This window comes from Zootoca vivipara, chromosome 7, assembly GCF_963506605.1.
Source record: "Zootoca vivipara chromosome 7, rZooViv1.1, whole genome shotgun sequence".
In the NCBI taxonomy this organism is placed as follows: Eukaryota; Metazoa; Chordata; class Lepidosauria; order Squamata; family Lacertidae; genus Zootoca; species Zootoca vivipara.
Window position 1 is genome coordinate 1031050 of NC_083282.1, and position 16582 is coordinate 1047631.

General features: G+C 45.7%; 1 protein-coding gene across 1 annotated transcript in view; it reads left to right on the top strand.

The window, feature by feature from the left end:
* The window catches only part of RAMP3 (receptor activity modifying protein 3), a 67065-nt gene extending 54689 nt beyond the window's left edge, over positions 1-12376 (top strand). Inside the window, exon 4 of the mRNA XM_035102416.2 lies at positions 9461-12376. Within this exon, the coding sequence (XP_034958307.1) occupies positions 9461-9716 (256 nt within the window). The 3' untranslated portion in view covers positions 9717-12376. The remainder of the gene's footprint in view (positions 1-9460) is intronic.
* The last annotated feature ends 4206 nt before the right edge of the window (positions 12377-16582 follow it).

The following is a 16582-nucleotide window of genomic DNA, read 5'->3' on the forward strand; positions in this document are numbered from 1 at the left end:
TCCATAAGAATGTTTTTTTCTCTTAAGCAAAATATTTACAATCACTGCAGGTGTGGGCAAGGAAATAAAGCATATGTATTGTGACAATAAAATACCATCACTGGGTCTTCAAATATATTGTTCAGGATCCTTAAAACTGTGTTTACCCTCAACTCTGTTGACAGGATCTTCAGTAGACTATGTCAAATACCTCTTCCTTCTGCTATAAATTTTCTTCAGCTCACAGCTGTGTTTGTCTGCAAGGAGTAATGAATAGAACAGATGTGTTTGTGACAATGAAGACTAACAATAATTATCATTATGCTGAATAAAAATCTCTTGACTTTCAATGGCATTGCTCTAAATGTATTTGAGATGAGGTGAGATCATTTATATTTGGAGTTCCAATATTCTATCCAGAAAGGACATGTGTGACTTCCCTCCAGCCAAGAAAGACTGGTTCTTAAAAGAAGAAAATAATCTTGGTAAATTTTGCTAAATTAAACTTTATTGAGTAGTTGCTGTGCAAGATAAGGATATGCAGATCAGTCCTGTTCTCTTGGTCTACTGAATTTCAACATGCTTATTGTTGTTTCACAAACAGAAGATCATGTTTTCGTGACAGCTAAATTATATCATTCTAAATAATTGGAACATTCTACAGAATTTTTGAAGTTCTGTGACATGCCTTCCCCTCTCTGCTAACATCTGTCTCTCACTCATTTTTTTGTTGCTCAGAATGCCTTGCTGGCATTTTGGAGAACCTCTGGCATTTAGGGGTAGTGAGGGGAGCAGAGGAGGTGAGGAAGCTCCATTGGGAAGCAAAAAGTCATTGTACTAGCAGAACTTTTAGTTGGTTAGCACCTACCTGCAAATAGCAAAGCTCCTTGATGGAACTTGCGTTTTTCTTCAGGACTTTTGTCAGGATTGCAGCAGGGGAAGAAAATGTTAAACCCTCCCACCCCACAAACTATGGTTCTGATGAAAATTCATCCCCTATTACTTAAGAAAAAAAATGATGTGGTTAATACATTTCAGTAAATCTCTTTTTGATATTGCCTTCTATGCATAGTAAGTTCATGGCCAGAGAAGATGAGCTGGTCTTTCTATACTGAATAATTGTCTTGCAAGTATTAAGCCTCATGTGTGGAAACTTTTCCAATCTGGATACAGTTGCCTGCCATTTCCTTGGAAGTTGGGATTGTGTTAGCTGCTGTATTATGATGTTCATCCACATGATGCAGGCTAGTGATTATGCAGGCTAGCGATAATGATTTCACTGCACTTAAAACCAAGATGTTTCCAGAAAGGCTTTTATTTCTCCTCTGGGGGTGTCTCTTAAAAATCCAGCACACATTACTTAGCACTGTGACCTTACTGCTGGTTAACATATTAGAAGCATAGTGGATGAATAGTGTCATTTTATGTTTGTCATGATCAAACTATGTAATGGTCAAGCTAGTAGCATAGATATAACAATGATTTTGATAGAAAATTATGTTAACTTCAAATGTTAATTTATATTGATAAGCAAGAGGCATAACTTGTTTTTAACATACCCATGCCGGACACCCCACCCCACCCCCGGTATTTAAAGTAAAATAAAAAATTAAACAAGATGTAGTTACTAAATTGCTGGGGGGAATAGCATTTTATTTTATTTTTTAGGACCAGTTGCCGCCTTTCTGCTCTTTCAAAAGCTCGTGGACATCTTAGATTAATACATTGACTTTTGTGTTGTTTTCTGCCATCAGACATGTCTCATGATTCCCCCTCTAGAGCAAATCAAACAAAACAATTGAAACATCTCAACACAATGGACACTTCAAGTGGTATCCCCAAATTCAATTGAAAATGCAACTTATACTGGCTTCTTCAGGCCCCTACTCAACCCCCTAAATAGCATCCCTCACAACAACACAAATACAACAGGTGCTGTCTCAAGCACACCTGATGCAAGTAATCAAGGGCTTCATCAGTTGCACCACGTGAGCTGGAACACCTGAAATACCTGAACTAGCTGGGGGGCTGCAGAATGTCAAATTTGGCTGCATGTTAGACATATGACTAAGTCAAGAGAATTGTCCAAGAAGGTAAGAGATCATCGCCCTTCACAAACAAGGAGCAGGATACAAGAAAATAGTGAAGGCACTGCATGTTCCTAGAGACATTGTTGGGAGCATAGTTCACAAGTTCAGAGTTAATGAACAGTGGTTACACAACTTGGACAGGGCAGAAAAAGCAAGCTATTTGCAGCAGCAACAAGAATTCTGAGAAGGCAGGCTGTGGAAAACCCTTGGGTGACTGTAGAAGAGCTGCAACAAGACATGGTGGCAGCAGGCACTGAGGTTTCAGTGAGCACAGTAAGGTGTGTACTAAATGCAGAAGATTTCCATGCCAGAACTCCAAGACGTTCACCACTACTGACCCCAAAGCACAACAAAACTCAGCTCTGAAATGCTCAAAACCATGTGTCCTTGGTTTAAAAACAGTCCTGTTTAAGAACGATTCGGTTTACGAACTCTGCAAAACCAGAAATAGTGTCCCGGTTTGTGAAATTTACCTCAGTCTAAGAACGGAATCCGAACGGTGGAATGGCCTCATTAGGGAAAGCGCGCCTTAGTTTAAGAATGGCTTTGGTTTAAGAAGAGACTTCCGGAAGGGATTAAGTTCATAAACCAAGGTACCACTGTAAATAAGCCACAGAAGTTCTGGGATTCTGTTTTGTGGAGCGAAGAAACAAAAAGGACTGCCCTGTTGACATCAGTCTCGAGAGATTGCCAAGAGACTGCCTACATCCGGCTGTGAGAAGCCCTTCAGTCAGAATGAAGCCACAGTATGTGCAAACCAGCTGACTCTGAGCATAATGAGAGTCCTCTACAATCTCCAAGGGACCACAGTCTGGACACTCTTTTGGCCGCTGCTTTCGCAACATACAGAGGGAGAAGACCGAGAAGAAGACCAGTGCAGCAGCAACAGTGGATGGGAGGGGCGCCAGCAGCGCTCCCCAACGTAGAGGACGGTTGCCCTACCTGTTTTTGCCTCCCAACCTGCAGATATTGTAATGCCTTGTCTTGTGCTAATGTGGATGTATAGAAGTGTGTGAGGAAGGGACCCTCCCAGTTAGTCATGTTTTAAGGAGAGCACATTGAGGAAAGATCTGCCCCAGAGGGCGGATGGGCAAGTTCATGAAGGTTATGGGGTTATAATAACTACAGCCACCTGAACACAATACCAGTGAGCCCATATGCAGTGACCCAGTTTAGCCAATAGAGGATTGCATTGGCTAAGGTCACCAAGTCACCTTAAGTAAAGGATGGGCCTATGGGTGGGCATAGTTTGAGCTAAAGTGGCGTTTCTGTGTTTGGCATGGTTAAATTACACCTGGAAACCAAACAGTTAATGGGGGGGGCCAACGTGGGGCCCAACAACAGTTAATGAGAGCCCAACCACCAGAGAACGGTTTCTAGAGCCTATAATAAGTGGCTATAAATGGCAGAAATAGTGGCTTATTCAGCTAGCCAAACCAACTGCACAGTCTGCACGTTGGAGCTTGTGAATGCGCTGTGCTGGAGCCATAGAATGAGACCATACCCAGTATTTGGAACATATGGAAAGGGCACCCCATATGGAGGGCAATCTGAGAGTGACCAGATGCCCAATGCCGCCACCACCACCATGGGCGGGTAGCAGCCCAGCAGCGGGCCGGCCTTGTGGCCTGCTTGCCCAACGCCCGATGTCAGCAGTGGGGAAAAGATCAGTGGTTTCCAGAGCAGATAGTCCCATATGCAGGTTCAAACCTGGAACGTATGGATATGTCTGGATTGATTGACTGGTCCCCCCAACCGAGGAGGGTTCTCTGCTAATCTTATTGCTCATTTGCTTGTGTATCCCTGCTTTGCAATGTGTGCAAAAGATGATGCATGAGAGATGATATGAGAATATCAACCAATACCACCATGGACGCGATGGGCGAAGGCTCCGTCGGTCCGAAAAGGAAAAGTGGGGAATGAAGGGAAAGAATTGCCAATTGTATTATTGAGCCAAGTCTGATCCTATAGTCTGCATTGCCTGCATTTTATAATTCTGAGTGTATGGCTCAGCCCCCCCCCATATTCCCCTTTGCTTCTATGCCTCTATGTGTCAAAGGTTGTGTGCCTCTGTGCTATCAAGGCTAAGAGCTGACTTTGTCTGGAACACAGAAAAAAAAGGCTTTATCAGCAGAGGAGCCTGACACTGAGAGTTGTTAGTTTGACTGACGCATAGTCTTCTGAAGGCCTTGTTCAGTCAGGATGTGCTTGCGCACAAGAAGAACAGGATACGGATTTCCCTAATATGGACTTGCAATTTGCGTGCACACACTTACAGGGGGGGGGGAGAGCACAAAGGAGTGGATAAAAAGCCTCATGTAAAAGTGTCTTTTTACTCTTGTCATCAGGAGTCTCTCTATATAGAGATTAAAGCTCTTTCTCTAGAACTCAACCCGGTGTCGTTTTGACTATCTTTTGTCCTTGCCTGAGTGCAACCTAAGGTGCTTGCCATGAAGGGGTTGAATAATAGTGAGACTGGAGAAACCAGTATAATTTGCAATGTCGGTTGATTTTGGGGGAACCACTTAAAGCATTTGTTTGAGCTATTTCAATTGCTTTTGTTTGATTTTCTCATTGCAAAGTCTGTAAATTTTGAAAATAAACCTGATTTGCAATGGGGTTGGAATAATTTCAATTGCAGCTGTATAATACAAGAGGATCTTCACTTAAGATGTGGAGGAGCTAAGCCTTTCCAGATTGTGATACCTACAATTGCTATGCACAATGTGTTTGAGTGCGATGATCATTAGCTCCCCAAAACAGCTGGGGGGGGGGTGTTGATTAAAGAGCACTCACTCCTTTAGTAAAGCCCCTCCTAATGTACAATTTTGTTTACATCTGTTGTTTTAATAGTATTTATAAAAATGTCTGGAGCTGGGAATGTGTGACCTGAAAATGGAGCTAAAGATAAACTGTTTGGAAGAACTGTACTGTTGAAATTGAGTAGTTTGGGAAAATGAGAGACCAGCTTTTTTGGCTCAGTGTAACATGATGAGATGCACAGGACATGCTCACGAGGATCCCAGGGAATCAACAGTCTTGCATTTGATTTATGAGAAACTTTTTATTTACTTCTTTACTAATTTTCACTCTGCTCTTCAACCATGAAGGCTAAAGAACAAATAATTAAATTGCATGTGATCTTCAAATAGCCCATGTAAGAAAGTGATTATGATTATCATTTGTCTCACTGCCATTGCCTTTTCTTGCTCACAGGGCAGCTGCTACTCATGTCCTCTGTGAAGAAGCAGGAAACGGGGGTGAAGATGACCAGAGTTCTTTTCCTTCCCACAGTGATTTGGGGGGGGGGATAATTGAAATACCACACCACCCCCAAACATGAATCATCTATCCTTTAAATTAATTTTGTATGTAATTAGGCTGAGCAAATCATTTATCTAAAAGTTGCATAAAATACAGGGTGCCTTTCAAGATATTTGACCTGGGGAGGCAAACAATTGCACTTTCTACAGACTCACATATCTGGATTAATTATTTTTAAATTGATGTGTAATTCTTAAAACCTCTAAATAATCTGAACAATTTATTTTCAGACCAATGCATCTAATAATAACGTTAAAGTTTAAAGGGTTTAAAGTGTTCAGGGCCTTTAACCTTGTTCAATACAGTGGTATCTCAGTTTAAGAACAGTACTGTTTAAGAACGATTCGGTTTATGAACTCCGCAAAACCAGAAGTAGTGTCACGGTTTGTGAACTTTACCTCGGTCTACGAAAGGAAGCCAAACGGTGGAGGGGCACTGGCGGCGAGAGGCCTCATTAGGGAAAGTGCACCTCGGGTTTAAGAACGGTTTTGGTTTAAGAACGGACTTCCGGAACAGATTACGTTCATAAACCGAGGTACCACTGTATTGTTATTCCCATAGTATAGGTGGGGGTGGGGGTGCTACATAGTCCCGTTCCCCTGCCTGCCCGCCCTAGAGAGTCCACGGAGCAGGCAGGGCTCTGAGAGTCAGCAGTCTTGCCAACCAGCTGCTGGGCAGGAAACAGGAGCAAATCTCTCTTCTGAACAGCTGCTAGGCAGAAGTGTCCTCTTTTGTGAAAGGACAAAACCTGTGCAGCCTCAGATTTTGAATCTGGTTGGGAAGTTAGACAAGCTGCACCCATTTATGATTCGCCATCCAGGTGGGGATACACACATAAGAAACCCTTTCCCATCCTTGTATCGCCTCAGCTGGCATGGAAGCCACATGTTGAGGATACAAATCACAATACCAATATATTCCCCTATAACAACTCTGGCCCTCAACCTTCTCAGCCATTTCCTCCACCTGCCTATGTTTAAATATGTTGTAGATTAGATGTGGGTGGTAGATAGTTGGTTCCTACTCTGTTCCTTTTTCACTGCATTCACATATTTTGCCATCTTCTTTGGAACATTCATGACCTCCAGACTCAGCTTTGTCAGCACCGCTGACAAATATTTAATCCAAAATGCAGGTCCCCATGTCATTTGTCCAGAGCAATGCCTATTTGTGTGGCTACTGCCATTCTCTATGGCAGGGGTCCCCAAACTACAGCCCCCGGGCCGGATGCGGCCCAATCGGCCTCCCAATCCGGCCCGCGACGACCCCCGCCGCCCGCTGCCGCCGCCCGCTCTTACGGCGCGCGGCACGGCGACGATCAGAAAAATCGGCAAAAAATCGCCGAAAATCCATTTTGTGCATGCGTATGGGCCTCTCCCGACCCAGAAGAGGTCATTTCCGATGAACTTCCGGGTCGGGGGAGGCCCATACGCATGCGCAAAATGGATTTTCGGCGATTTTTTCCCCGCCCGTGTGCGTGTGCGCATGCGCACGGCCGCGCACTCCCCCGCCCTCCGGCCCGCTGCGCGCGCACTCCCCTGCCCTCCGGCCCGCCGCGCGGTCGGCGCGGCGGACACCGGCCCACTGCGGGGTAAGTCTGGGGACCCCTGCTCTATGGGAAAGAAGGAATTTCTTGAGGAAATATGCCTCCATCAGTGGTCGTTCCTGCATCCCCCTGGCTTTTCATTCTTCTGCCCATTGCTCCTTTCCTTCTCCACCCATCCCAGCTCTTGGCCAGCTCCCTTCTGCCTTGCACAGCCCTCTGGCTTCTTACTTCCTGCCACACCCCTTTTCTCCCAACAGATAAAAGTTCTCCTGCCCTTCATACTTGTGTGAGCTTTTTCTACACACCCCTTTTGTTTCTGTATTCCCAGCCCAGCTTTTCCTTTGGCCTCTTCCTCTTTCCTCTGTACTTTCTCAGTTTCCTGTTTTCTTTGTCCACTGCATTTTCTCAACTTCCTTGAGTCTTTGCCTCACACAGACGTGGTCATTAATGAATATTCTATTACTAATTTTCATTCCTTCCACAGTTAGGATTTTGCAAGGAGTCCATATGACATCACAGCTGCTCAGCCTCTCACTGCCAGGAGCTTTATCACCACAAAAACTCTTCACACACTTCAACATATAATTCTAACATAGCTTGTGTTGAAAAGCATTCATCTTCTGTTTTCCTGAATTATTCTGGATGTCTTTCAGCATATTCTACTATATATACAGTTTGGAAGTTTCCAACATATATCTGCATATACTATTTATTTTCTCTTTATACTGTGGCAGGGTATCATAGTGAATAATCCAACACATGTGAATAATCCAAGGCTTGTTCACTTTCAAAAGTATTGAAAAACATTAAAAATAATTAATTGAGGCTCTGCCCCCCTCCAGCAGACACCTGCCCCCCCGCAATGTCCTCTTTTTGTGGGAACATTTCCTTTCAGTATTGTTGTTAGAATGTTTTCAGTTACTGATAGCTTCCATTTGATCATTGCAATGGATTGTATTGAAGTCATTTTTGCACCAGGTAAATGTTTAGCCCCAGTTTTCTCCCATATTTTGCCTGACCAAAGGTGGCAACCCTCATGCATATCCACATGGAAGTATAACATAGATTAGCATTAAATTTTTCACTTTGACAATCCAATCATATCATATCATATTAATTAGTCAAATTATACAAATGCATATCGATTAATCCAAATATTATGCCAAATTATAAAAAATTTCACTTCCCATGCTTCAGATCAGAGGGTTCTGATCATCGATTAATTACTGCCTTTCTAATCAATATAGTCCAAATCCTTTCCAATCATTATACTCCAAAATAATCCAGATCATTTCCAATAATCCTTTGATCTTCTCACGGCCTCTGAGATGTTCTCACAAGCGAGATTAAGCAAACAATATCCATTTCTGTGTGGATTTTATGTCTATGCTTCCCCATAAATTCCATTGCAGTCTCTCCCATGCTGGCAGCTGCCATATTCAGCCAAATCCAATAAATCATGTCCGAGTGTCTGCTCATTAATTTCTCCGGTTGCAGATTTACAGTCTTTCCAGGAAAGGGTCAGCCAAGTCCAAATAGAAAACACACATCTAATAACATACCAATGGCTCCCTCGCCCTATGACTGCCCGTCCACAACCCAGCCTCAGCCCCAAGATGGTGGATTCAATTATAACTGCGTCACAAGCCATAAATCTTCTTAAAACCGTCCACAAAGAATTTTAACAAACTCCAGCTGCTGATGAAATCTACATTAGGGAAGCTTTGATCTTGCAAGCTTATCAAAGAATATATAAATAAGTCCTTAATTATATATATTTCAATTTCCACACAGTTTGTATTTTATAATTTCTCGCTTATTCTAGATATTTTAGACGGTTCTTCCAGGGAAGTTTTGTTAACTAAATCTTAAAACATAATTTAAAAGAAGAGTCTCTCGCTCCCCTTTCTGTTCCGTCCGACATACCACTGTCTTTAATGCGATGTTGCCTCAAATCCTCTTATCTCTCAGTGGCTGAATTTTTGGCAGTGTCTTCCCCCTCTTCGTCTGAAGCATGTCCATAATTTTAATTCCAATTATTCCTCTTAAATCATGGAACCTGACATGCAGGTGGAGACAGCGTCCGGGAGATCCAGTCTATCTTGGGGGCTTTCCTTCCAGTGCCCCCCAGCCCCTCCTTCCTTCCGAATTTGGGACCGGGTAGTGGGCATCTGCAGATGAGAATGCATCTTCCATTCCCCGGGAAGCATTTGGGAGGCTGCTTTACTCCCATAACAGCCTCTAATTACCCCTTGATAGTCGGAGCGATGGAATGCTCGGCCATCTTCCGTCATAGATTAGCATAATTCAAGGAAAGAGCTGGGTATGGAGTCCTCCCAGCATAGATAATATTTGTCCAGCTCCAAATTGTTGCTGCATTTCTGTGGCAAGAAAATTGCTGGGGGGGAAACAGATCCCTTGTCAAGAATCTGTTAGACTGCAGTGAAAGAAGGGAAAGAGTTGTCAGAAGAGTTTTTCGTATGTATTTGTCAAACTTATTTTCATGTTCTTTTCTCTTCAGGTATTACAACAACTTTACCCTTTGTACAGAACACAAGGCTGCAACAGCAAAGTGCTTTTGGCCTAACCCCATTGCTGAGGGCTTCATCACTGGAATCCATAAACAATTCTTTTCAAACTGTACTTCAAAAAAAGTGCATTGGGAAGATCCTCCAGATAAAATTTTGATCACCCTGATTTTCATTCCAGTTCTCTTGACAATTGCCATGATTGGGCTAGTGGTATGGTGCAGTAAGAGAAATGATATTTTAGTGTAGCTAAACCTTCATCACCATTCTTTATTATTTTTATTTTAGCTTTGTTTTTAGAATGACTGATGGCAAAATAATAAGAATTTTTATATATTTACAGAGTTCTAAGCTGTGTCAAGCAATAAAAGGAATATTTATGCAGCCACACATGCCTACAATCTGCAACTATTACTGGTACTTCTCTAACAGTGCAGAAATTGTTTTGACAATGAACAAAATGGCTGACAAGCATATTTCTGTAACAGAAGCCATATGGAAAAAACTGAAAATATAATCTGAACCTGCTACCTATAATGGAATGTTGTTTATGTAAATGAATAAATAAATAAATTGTATTTACTACAGGGTTTGTTTTGGAATTAAAAACAAATATTAAAGGCTTTGAAGCATGAATTTTTACAGGCCTCTGTGACCAAAGAGCCGTAACATGAGTGTTGCTGAAGAACTTGATTTCAACACTTCTGTTTTCCAAAACACACCGTGAAAAGGAGCAGCTAATAATAATAATAATAATAATAATAATAATAATACATTATTTATACCCCACCCATCTAGCTGGGTTTCCCCAGCCACTCTGGGCAGCTTCCAGCAAAATATTAAAAAATGCAATAATTCATCAAATATTAAAAGCTTCCCTAAACCTTCAGGTGTCTTCTAAAAGTCAGATGGTTGTTTATTTCCTTGACATCTGGTGGGAGGGCATTCCACAGGGCAGGTGCCACCATCGAGAAAGCCCTCTGCCTGGTTCCCTGTAATTTTGCTTCTCACAGTGAGGGAACTGCCAGAAGACCCTCAGAGCTGGACCTCAGTGTCCTGATGGGGGTGGAGACGCTTTTTCGGGTATACTAGGCCGAGGCTGTTTAGGGCTTTAAAGGTCAGCACCAACACTTGGTGGCCACTCCCAGTCCAGAGTCTAGCTAACACATTCTGGATTAGTTGTAGTTTCTGGGTCACCTTCAGAGGGAGCCCCATGTAGAGTAGTAGTCCAAGCGGGAGTCCAAGCGGGAGATAACCAGAGCATGCGCCACTCTGGTGAGACAGTCTGCGGGCAGGGAGGGTCTCAGCCTGCGTACCAGATGGAGCTGGTAGACAGCCGCCCTGGACACAGAATTAACCTGTGCCTGGACATGGACAGCTGTGAGTCCAAAATGACTCCCAGGCTGCACACCAGGTCCTTCAGGGGCACAGTTACTCCATTCAGGACCAGGGAGTCCCCCACACCCACCGCCCCCTGCCCCCCAAAAAACAGTATTTCTGTCTGAAAGGATGGCATAAGGAACTGGAGTGTACAGAATGAACTTTTGGAAAGACGCAGGGGTTTTTTTTACATAGCTGGAAGAAGAATGATAGAAACTTGGTTGACTATGAATGTGTTAAAGTGGCTCCTCTCTTTTTCTTGTTAATTTTAGGACTGTTTCTACCGTTGTAGAACTTTGGGTATTTTGTGCTTGTAATATGCTTTAAATAGACAATACTAGGAAAAATAAATAAAATACTGCCACTATGTTAGTAGTATATTTGCCTTTTAGAATTTGTGAACTTGGAAATGAACTTTCCAGACAGATTTGCACATACAGGATGGGAAGCAAACTTCCATCAACAAACATACTATGTGGGAAAATGGATGTCAATATGAAATGGGAAATATATATAACAACTTTGAATCTCAGAGTAAACACCAGATTTGCCACATTTTACGTGCCCTCCAAACTAAATATTCCATTTTGAGAGCTAACATTTTCCAGTCATAAACAGTTTTGTTTTCAATCCTCACACAAATAAAGCCAGAACTGATTACTATTTGTCTGCTGTTTTCTAAAGTTTCCATCTTTTGCTCATGATATATGGGATGCATGAGATGCAGGTCTGTCTATGTTAACATGAAAATGTTCTTTGTGTTACTGCTGTATTTGTATAAAATTCATTATGTGTTGCAGCTTGGCCTCTTTTCTGTTCAGAAAGGCTTGCTAATGTAAAATGTAACTCCAGCATTTTTTGCACATCTTTTTGTATAAGGGCAGAGAAACTGAGGCAGAAAATCTGATCAAATTGTCCAGCGCATATGAGATTTATTTTAATGGTTTTTGTATCCAACCACCAACTCAGAATTAAAGCTTCTGCTTTCACAAGAACAGCAAAAAAAATAGGAACATATATAATTTATTTCATGAGGCGCAACAGTGGATTGGGTATTTCCTCCCACATGATCTCAGGCAGGAGCAAAGACTTGTGGGAGGTAGGCACTTCCTCAGTTTTTTCCTCAAGCAGTATGTTTCTCCTGCCTCTCCTGCTTCTTCAGATGAGATTTCAGTTTTTGATTTTATTCTATGTGTGTGTGTGTGTAAAATTGTCCCTCCCCGCCTGTTTGTTTGCCTTAGCAAACCTTAGTTTTGTCTTAGTCTTGTTTTAGTTTATTTAGTTTACTTTCTTGCAGAGTGCCCCTGTATACTGCTCTCCTACAGTGTTGCTGAATATGCTCGTTTTTTGCATGCTGTGGCTCCGTTTTGCTGCGCACCATTTTATTGATCAGATTTAAAGATAAGCGGCATAGCTGCCAAGTCTCCTGTTTTCCCCGGGAAATCCCCGTTTTTCCAGCTGTTCCTAGCTGAAAAAACTTATTTTTTTGTTTTTTCCCGGTTTATTCTGGCACGGCAGCCATTTTGGAACTGGGCGGAGCATGCTCAGAAGCGACTTTTGATGCTGCTCTGCCCAGTTACAAAATGGCTGCAGTGCAACTTCTGGCGCGGTGGCCATTTTGGAACTGGGCAAAGCAGCATCAAAAGTCACTTCTGAGCATGCTCCGCCCAGTTCCAAAATGGCGGCAGCAGTACTTCCGGTCTGCTATTTCCGGCCCGGTCACTTATTTCTCTGACAGCAACTTGGCAGGTATGATAAGCGGGGGGAACTCTTTCAAGCAGAGTTAATGATGCAGAGTTCTTCATTGAAGCAATGAAATCTTTACTAAGTTTAAAATAAACATCTTCATAAGATAGTTCCAAAAATGTTTAAGAGATCACACACTGAGTACAGGCTCTGTTCCATACTGTGAGGGACAGGGGATATCGCGAAGTCCCTCCCCTCCTGAGTTCAAGCCCGTCCCCGAGCAAAGGGGAAAGCAGGGAGAGTTCCGATTCCAGTGGGGAAGCAGGAAGTCGTGTCCGAGGCTCAGGCAAGGTAGAGGAGCCAGGGTCCCAGGTGGGACAGGAAGGGGCAAGTAAGGGGGGAAGACCCATCCCCCCAACTCCAGAATTACGCAGGAAGAGGAGGGGCAAGAGGATGGGTCTGCCAAAGCTTTTGTGTTGGAGAAAGACGCGCCAAAAGCCATTAGGAGGTTCTGAAACCGACTGACAACATCGCTCCGTGTAAATAGCAATGACTTGAGCACTGTAAATACGCAGCACCAATAAAAGAATAAAATGCAGAGCTGCGTAGCGTCGTTACTCTGAAGTAGTCCACTCCGGCCACTGTGACAGCAACCTCCTAATCTTTTTTGGGCTACTTTGGAGTTGCCGGGATGAGCGTGTCAGAGGCGGAGAAGTGGCGGCAGATCGCTGAGCAAGCCCAGCTAGAACTGCAACAGCTGTCGCTGCAGGCGCAGGGGGAATTGAAGGCAGCTAAAGAGGAGACTAAGAAGGTCCAGGACGACCGGCTACAACTTGCGGAACAGGTGAGAGAGCTCCAGGAAAAAGAGCAGCATTTAAGGGCGGTGGCGGTAGACCTCCAAAACAAGCTGGATGCAGAGAAAAACAAGGCGGGAGGGGCACCCCAAGTCCAAGTGCTGCCAGGAAGGAGAGCCGGGACCCTAGTAAGCAAGTTCAATGGAGACCCGAAGGAGTTTCAGGGCTTTGAGACTGAGATTGTGTATGCTCTTGAGCTGCACCACGATGAGTTCCCTGATGATGAGCACAGAGTAGCGTTTATTGTGGAGCACCTTACAGGGGCGGCCAGGGAGTGGCTAAGACCGTTAATTGCAACAAGGAATCCTTGCATGAAGAATGTCAAACTATTTCTAGAAGGTTTGAAAACGATGTATTCGTCCGATAGTCATATGGACCAGACTAAGGAGGAACTTCATAATTTACGCCAAGGAAATATGACAGTTCGCGCGTATTGGGCGAAATTCACCATGCTGGTGCACAGATTGGGGTGGGATCTGGAGTCTGCCCCAATGCAAGCGGCGTTTTACTTGGGGTTGCATGAGGAGGTGAAGGATGAGCTCTCGAGAGGTCCAAAGCCCAGTAATATGGATCAACTGAGCAAAGCGGCTCTGGCGGTGGGGGTGAGGCAGGAATCCAGATGGAGCGACAAGCAAGCAACGCGCGCAAAGCGGGCTTGGTTCCCACGGTCGCAGGAGAAGCCACTCCCTCAACAACCCTTTCAAGCCACGCCTGGGGCCAGTCAGGACCAGGAACCCATGCAGATTGATAGCGCGCGCGCGCGGGCTTTTCAAACCCCAGCGGCGCCAAGACGCAAGGAGGGAAGGGGTGGGAATTGCTTTCTCTGCAACTCCCCCCAGCATCTCGTCAGAGACTGCCCACATCGCAGGGAGTGGCAAGGAAAGGCGGGAACGGTTGTGCCCTCCCCCACTGACGCAGCACCACAGCAGGGAAACGGGAAAGCCTGGCTGCAGGAGACAAGGGGCGGCAGCCAGGCACAGTCAGCAGACAACAGCCCCAGCCCACCCACCCGCACAGAGAGGAGCAGAGCCAGCCCACCCCTCCCAGAGCAGGAGTGGTTCTAGAAGTGACGCTCACGCTCCCAAATGGCTATCCATTGACGGTCCTCGCCCTAATTGACAGTGGTGCCTCAGCCAACTTCTTCTCGAGAAACTTTGCAGAAGAGCACCAGATCCAGCTTCTGCAGCTGGATTTTCCTCTGCACGTGGCAACCATTGACGGCAGAGAGCTGCTGGGAGGGGCCATCACTCATCAAACCCCCCCCATGAGAATGACGGTTGGAAGGCACTCAGAGACACTGGCATTCAACGTCACCACCATCTCAGACCCCCCAATCGTTTTGGGCATGAGCTGGCTGGCGCGCCACGACCCCTCCATAAGTTGGCATCAGAGATGCATCACTTTTGGATCGGACTTTTGCCTGGAACATTGCATGCAGCACCAACCAGGGGAGGGGCCTCCGATAGCCACGGTGGCCACCATGCACGTCAAAGGGGGTGAGGCGATACCCAAACCATACTGGGACCTGCAGGAGGTCTTCAGTGAAGCGGAGTCCGACCACCTGCCCCCACACAGGCCTTTTGACTGCCAGATCAACCTGGTGCCTGGGGCAACTATACCCCCAGCCAAGCTGTACGCCATGTCAGACCAGGAACTGGAGGATCTGCGCGCTTTTATCGACAAGAACCTCAAGCGGGGGTTCATCAGAGAAAGCAAGGCAGCAGGGGGCAGCCCGGTCTTCTGGGTGGACAAGAAAGACACGCAACAGCGCCGTCTTGTGGTGGATTTTAGACGGCTGAATTCGGTGACAGAGCCAGTGGCTTTCCCCATGCCCAGAGTGGATGATCTCCTGACAGCGGCACGCAGAGGCAAGATTTTCACCAAGCTAGACCTGAGGGGGGCGTACAACTTGATCAGGATCCGGGAAGGCGATGAGTGGAAAACCACGATGTTCACGCCTCTGGGCTCTTTTGAATATCTGGTGATGCCCTTCGGGTTGCAAGGGGGCTCAGCATGCTTCCAGGCCTTCATGCACCACGTCCTGGGGTCCCTACTCTTCAGGAAATGCTTGGTCTTTCTGGATGACATCCTTATTTACTCCAACGACCCAGTGCAGCACGTGAAGGACGTCAGGGAGGTGTTACAGCGCCTGAAGGAGAACCACCTGTATGTGAAGCTGGAGAAGTGCAAGTTTCACACCAAGGAGGTGGACTTCCTGGGCTACAAGCTGTCAGACAAGGGGCTGGCAATGGACAAGGACAAGGTGCAGACCATCCTGGACTGGCACAGCCCCAGGACGCGCAAAGATGCCCAACGCCTACTAGGCTTTGCCAACTTCTACAGGAAGTTCATCAAGAACTTCTCTCGAGTTACGGCTCCCATCACTGACTGCCTGAGAGGCAAGCAGAAGTTCAGGTGGACACCAGAGGCGCAAGCAGCGTTCGAAAGCCTCAAGAGGGTGTTCGCCTCAGACCAGAACCTGTTCCACGTGGTTCAGGACGCGCCCCTACGCATTGAAACAGATGCTTCTGATAAGGCTGTGGGCGCCATTTTGTTGCAACTGGACGCCAACAGAGAGTGGAGACCCTGTGCCTTCTTCTCCAGGAAGTTGACCCAGCCCGAGCGAAACTACACAGTTTTTGATCGGGAACTTCTTGCGATCCACGCGGCGTTCCAGCACTGGAGACACTTCCTGGTGGGCGCCAAGCACCCCATCCAGGTGTGCACAGACCACAAGAACCTGGAGTTCTGGAGAACTGCCAGGGTGCTCAACCAGCGGCAGATACGGTGGGCGGAGTTCTTCTCGAACTTCAACTTCTCCATACACTACATCCCAGGAGAGCAGAATGTCAGGGCGGATGCCCTCTCCCGCAAGCCAGAGTACATGGAGGAGGAGGCGCCACCAGCCCCAAGGCACATTTTCCCCCCGTCGGCATGGTCCTGCGGAGCAGCAGTGGTGAGCGAGGCAGAACTCACAGCACTGACGGCAGCGGATGAATTTGCCAACCGCATCTTCAGAGAACTGAGAGGGGGGAGGGAGCAGGCAAAAGACTTTGCAGAACGCAGAGGGCTGCTTTTCTACAAGGGTGCGCTGTACCTACCCACCACCCAGCTTCGACGTACGGTCCTCAAGCAGATGCACGACAACCCTACAGCGGGGCATTTTGGAAGGGACAAGACCACTCACCTAGTCAT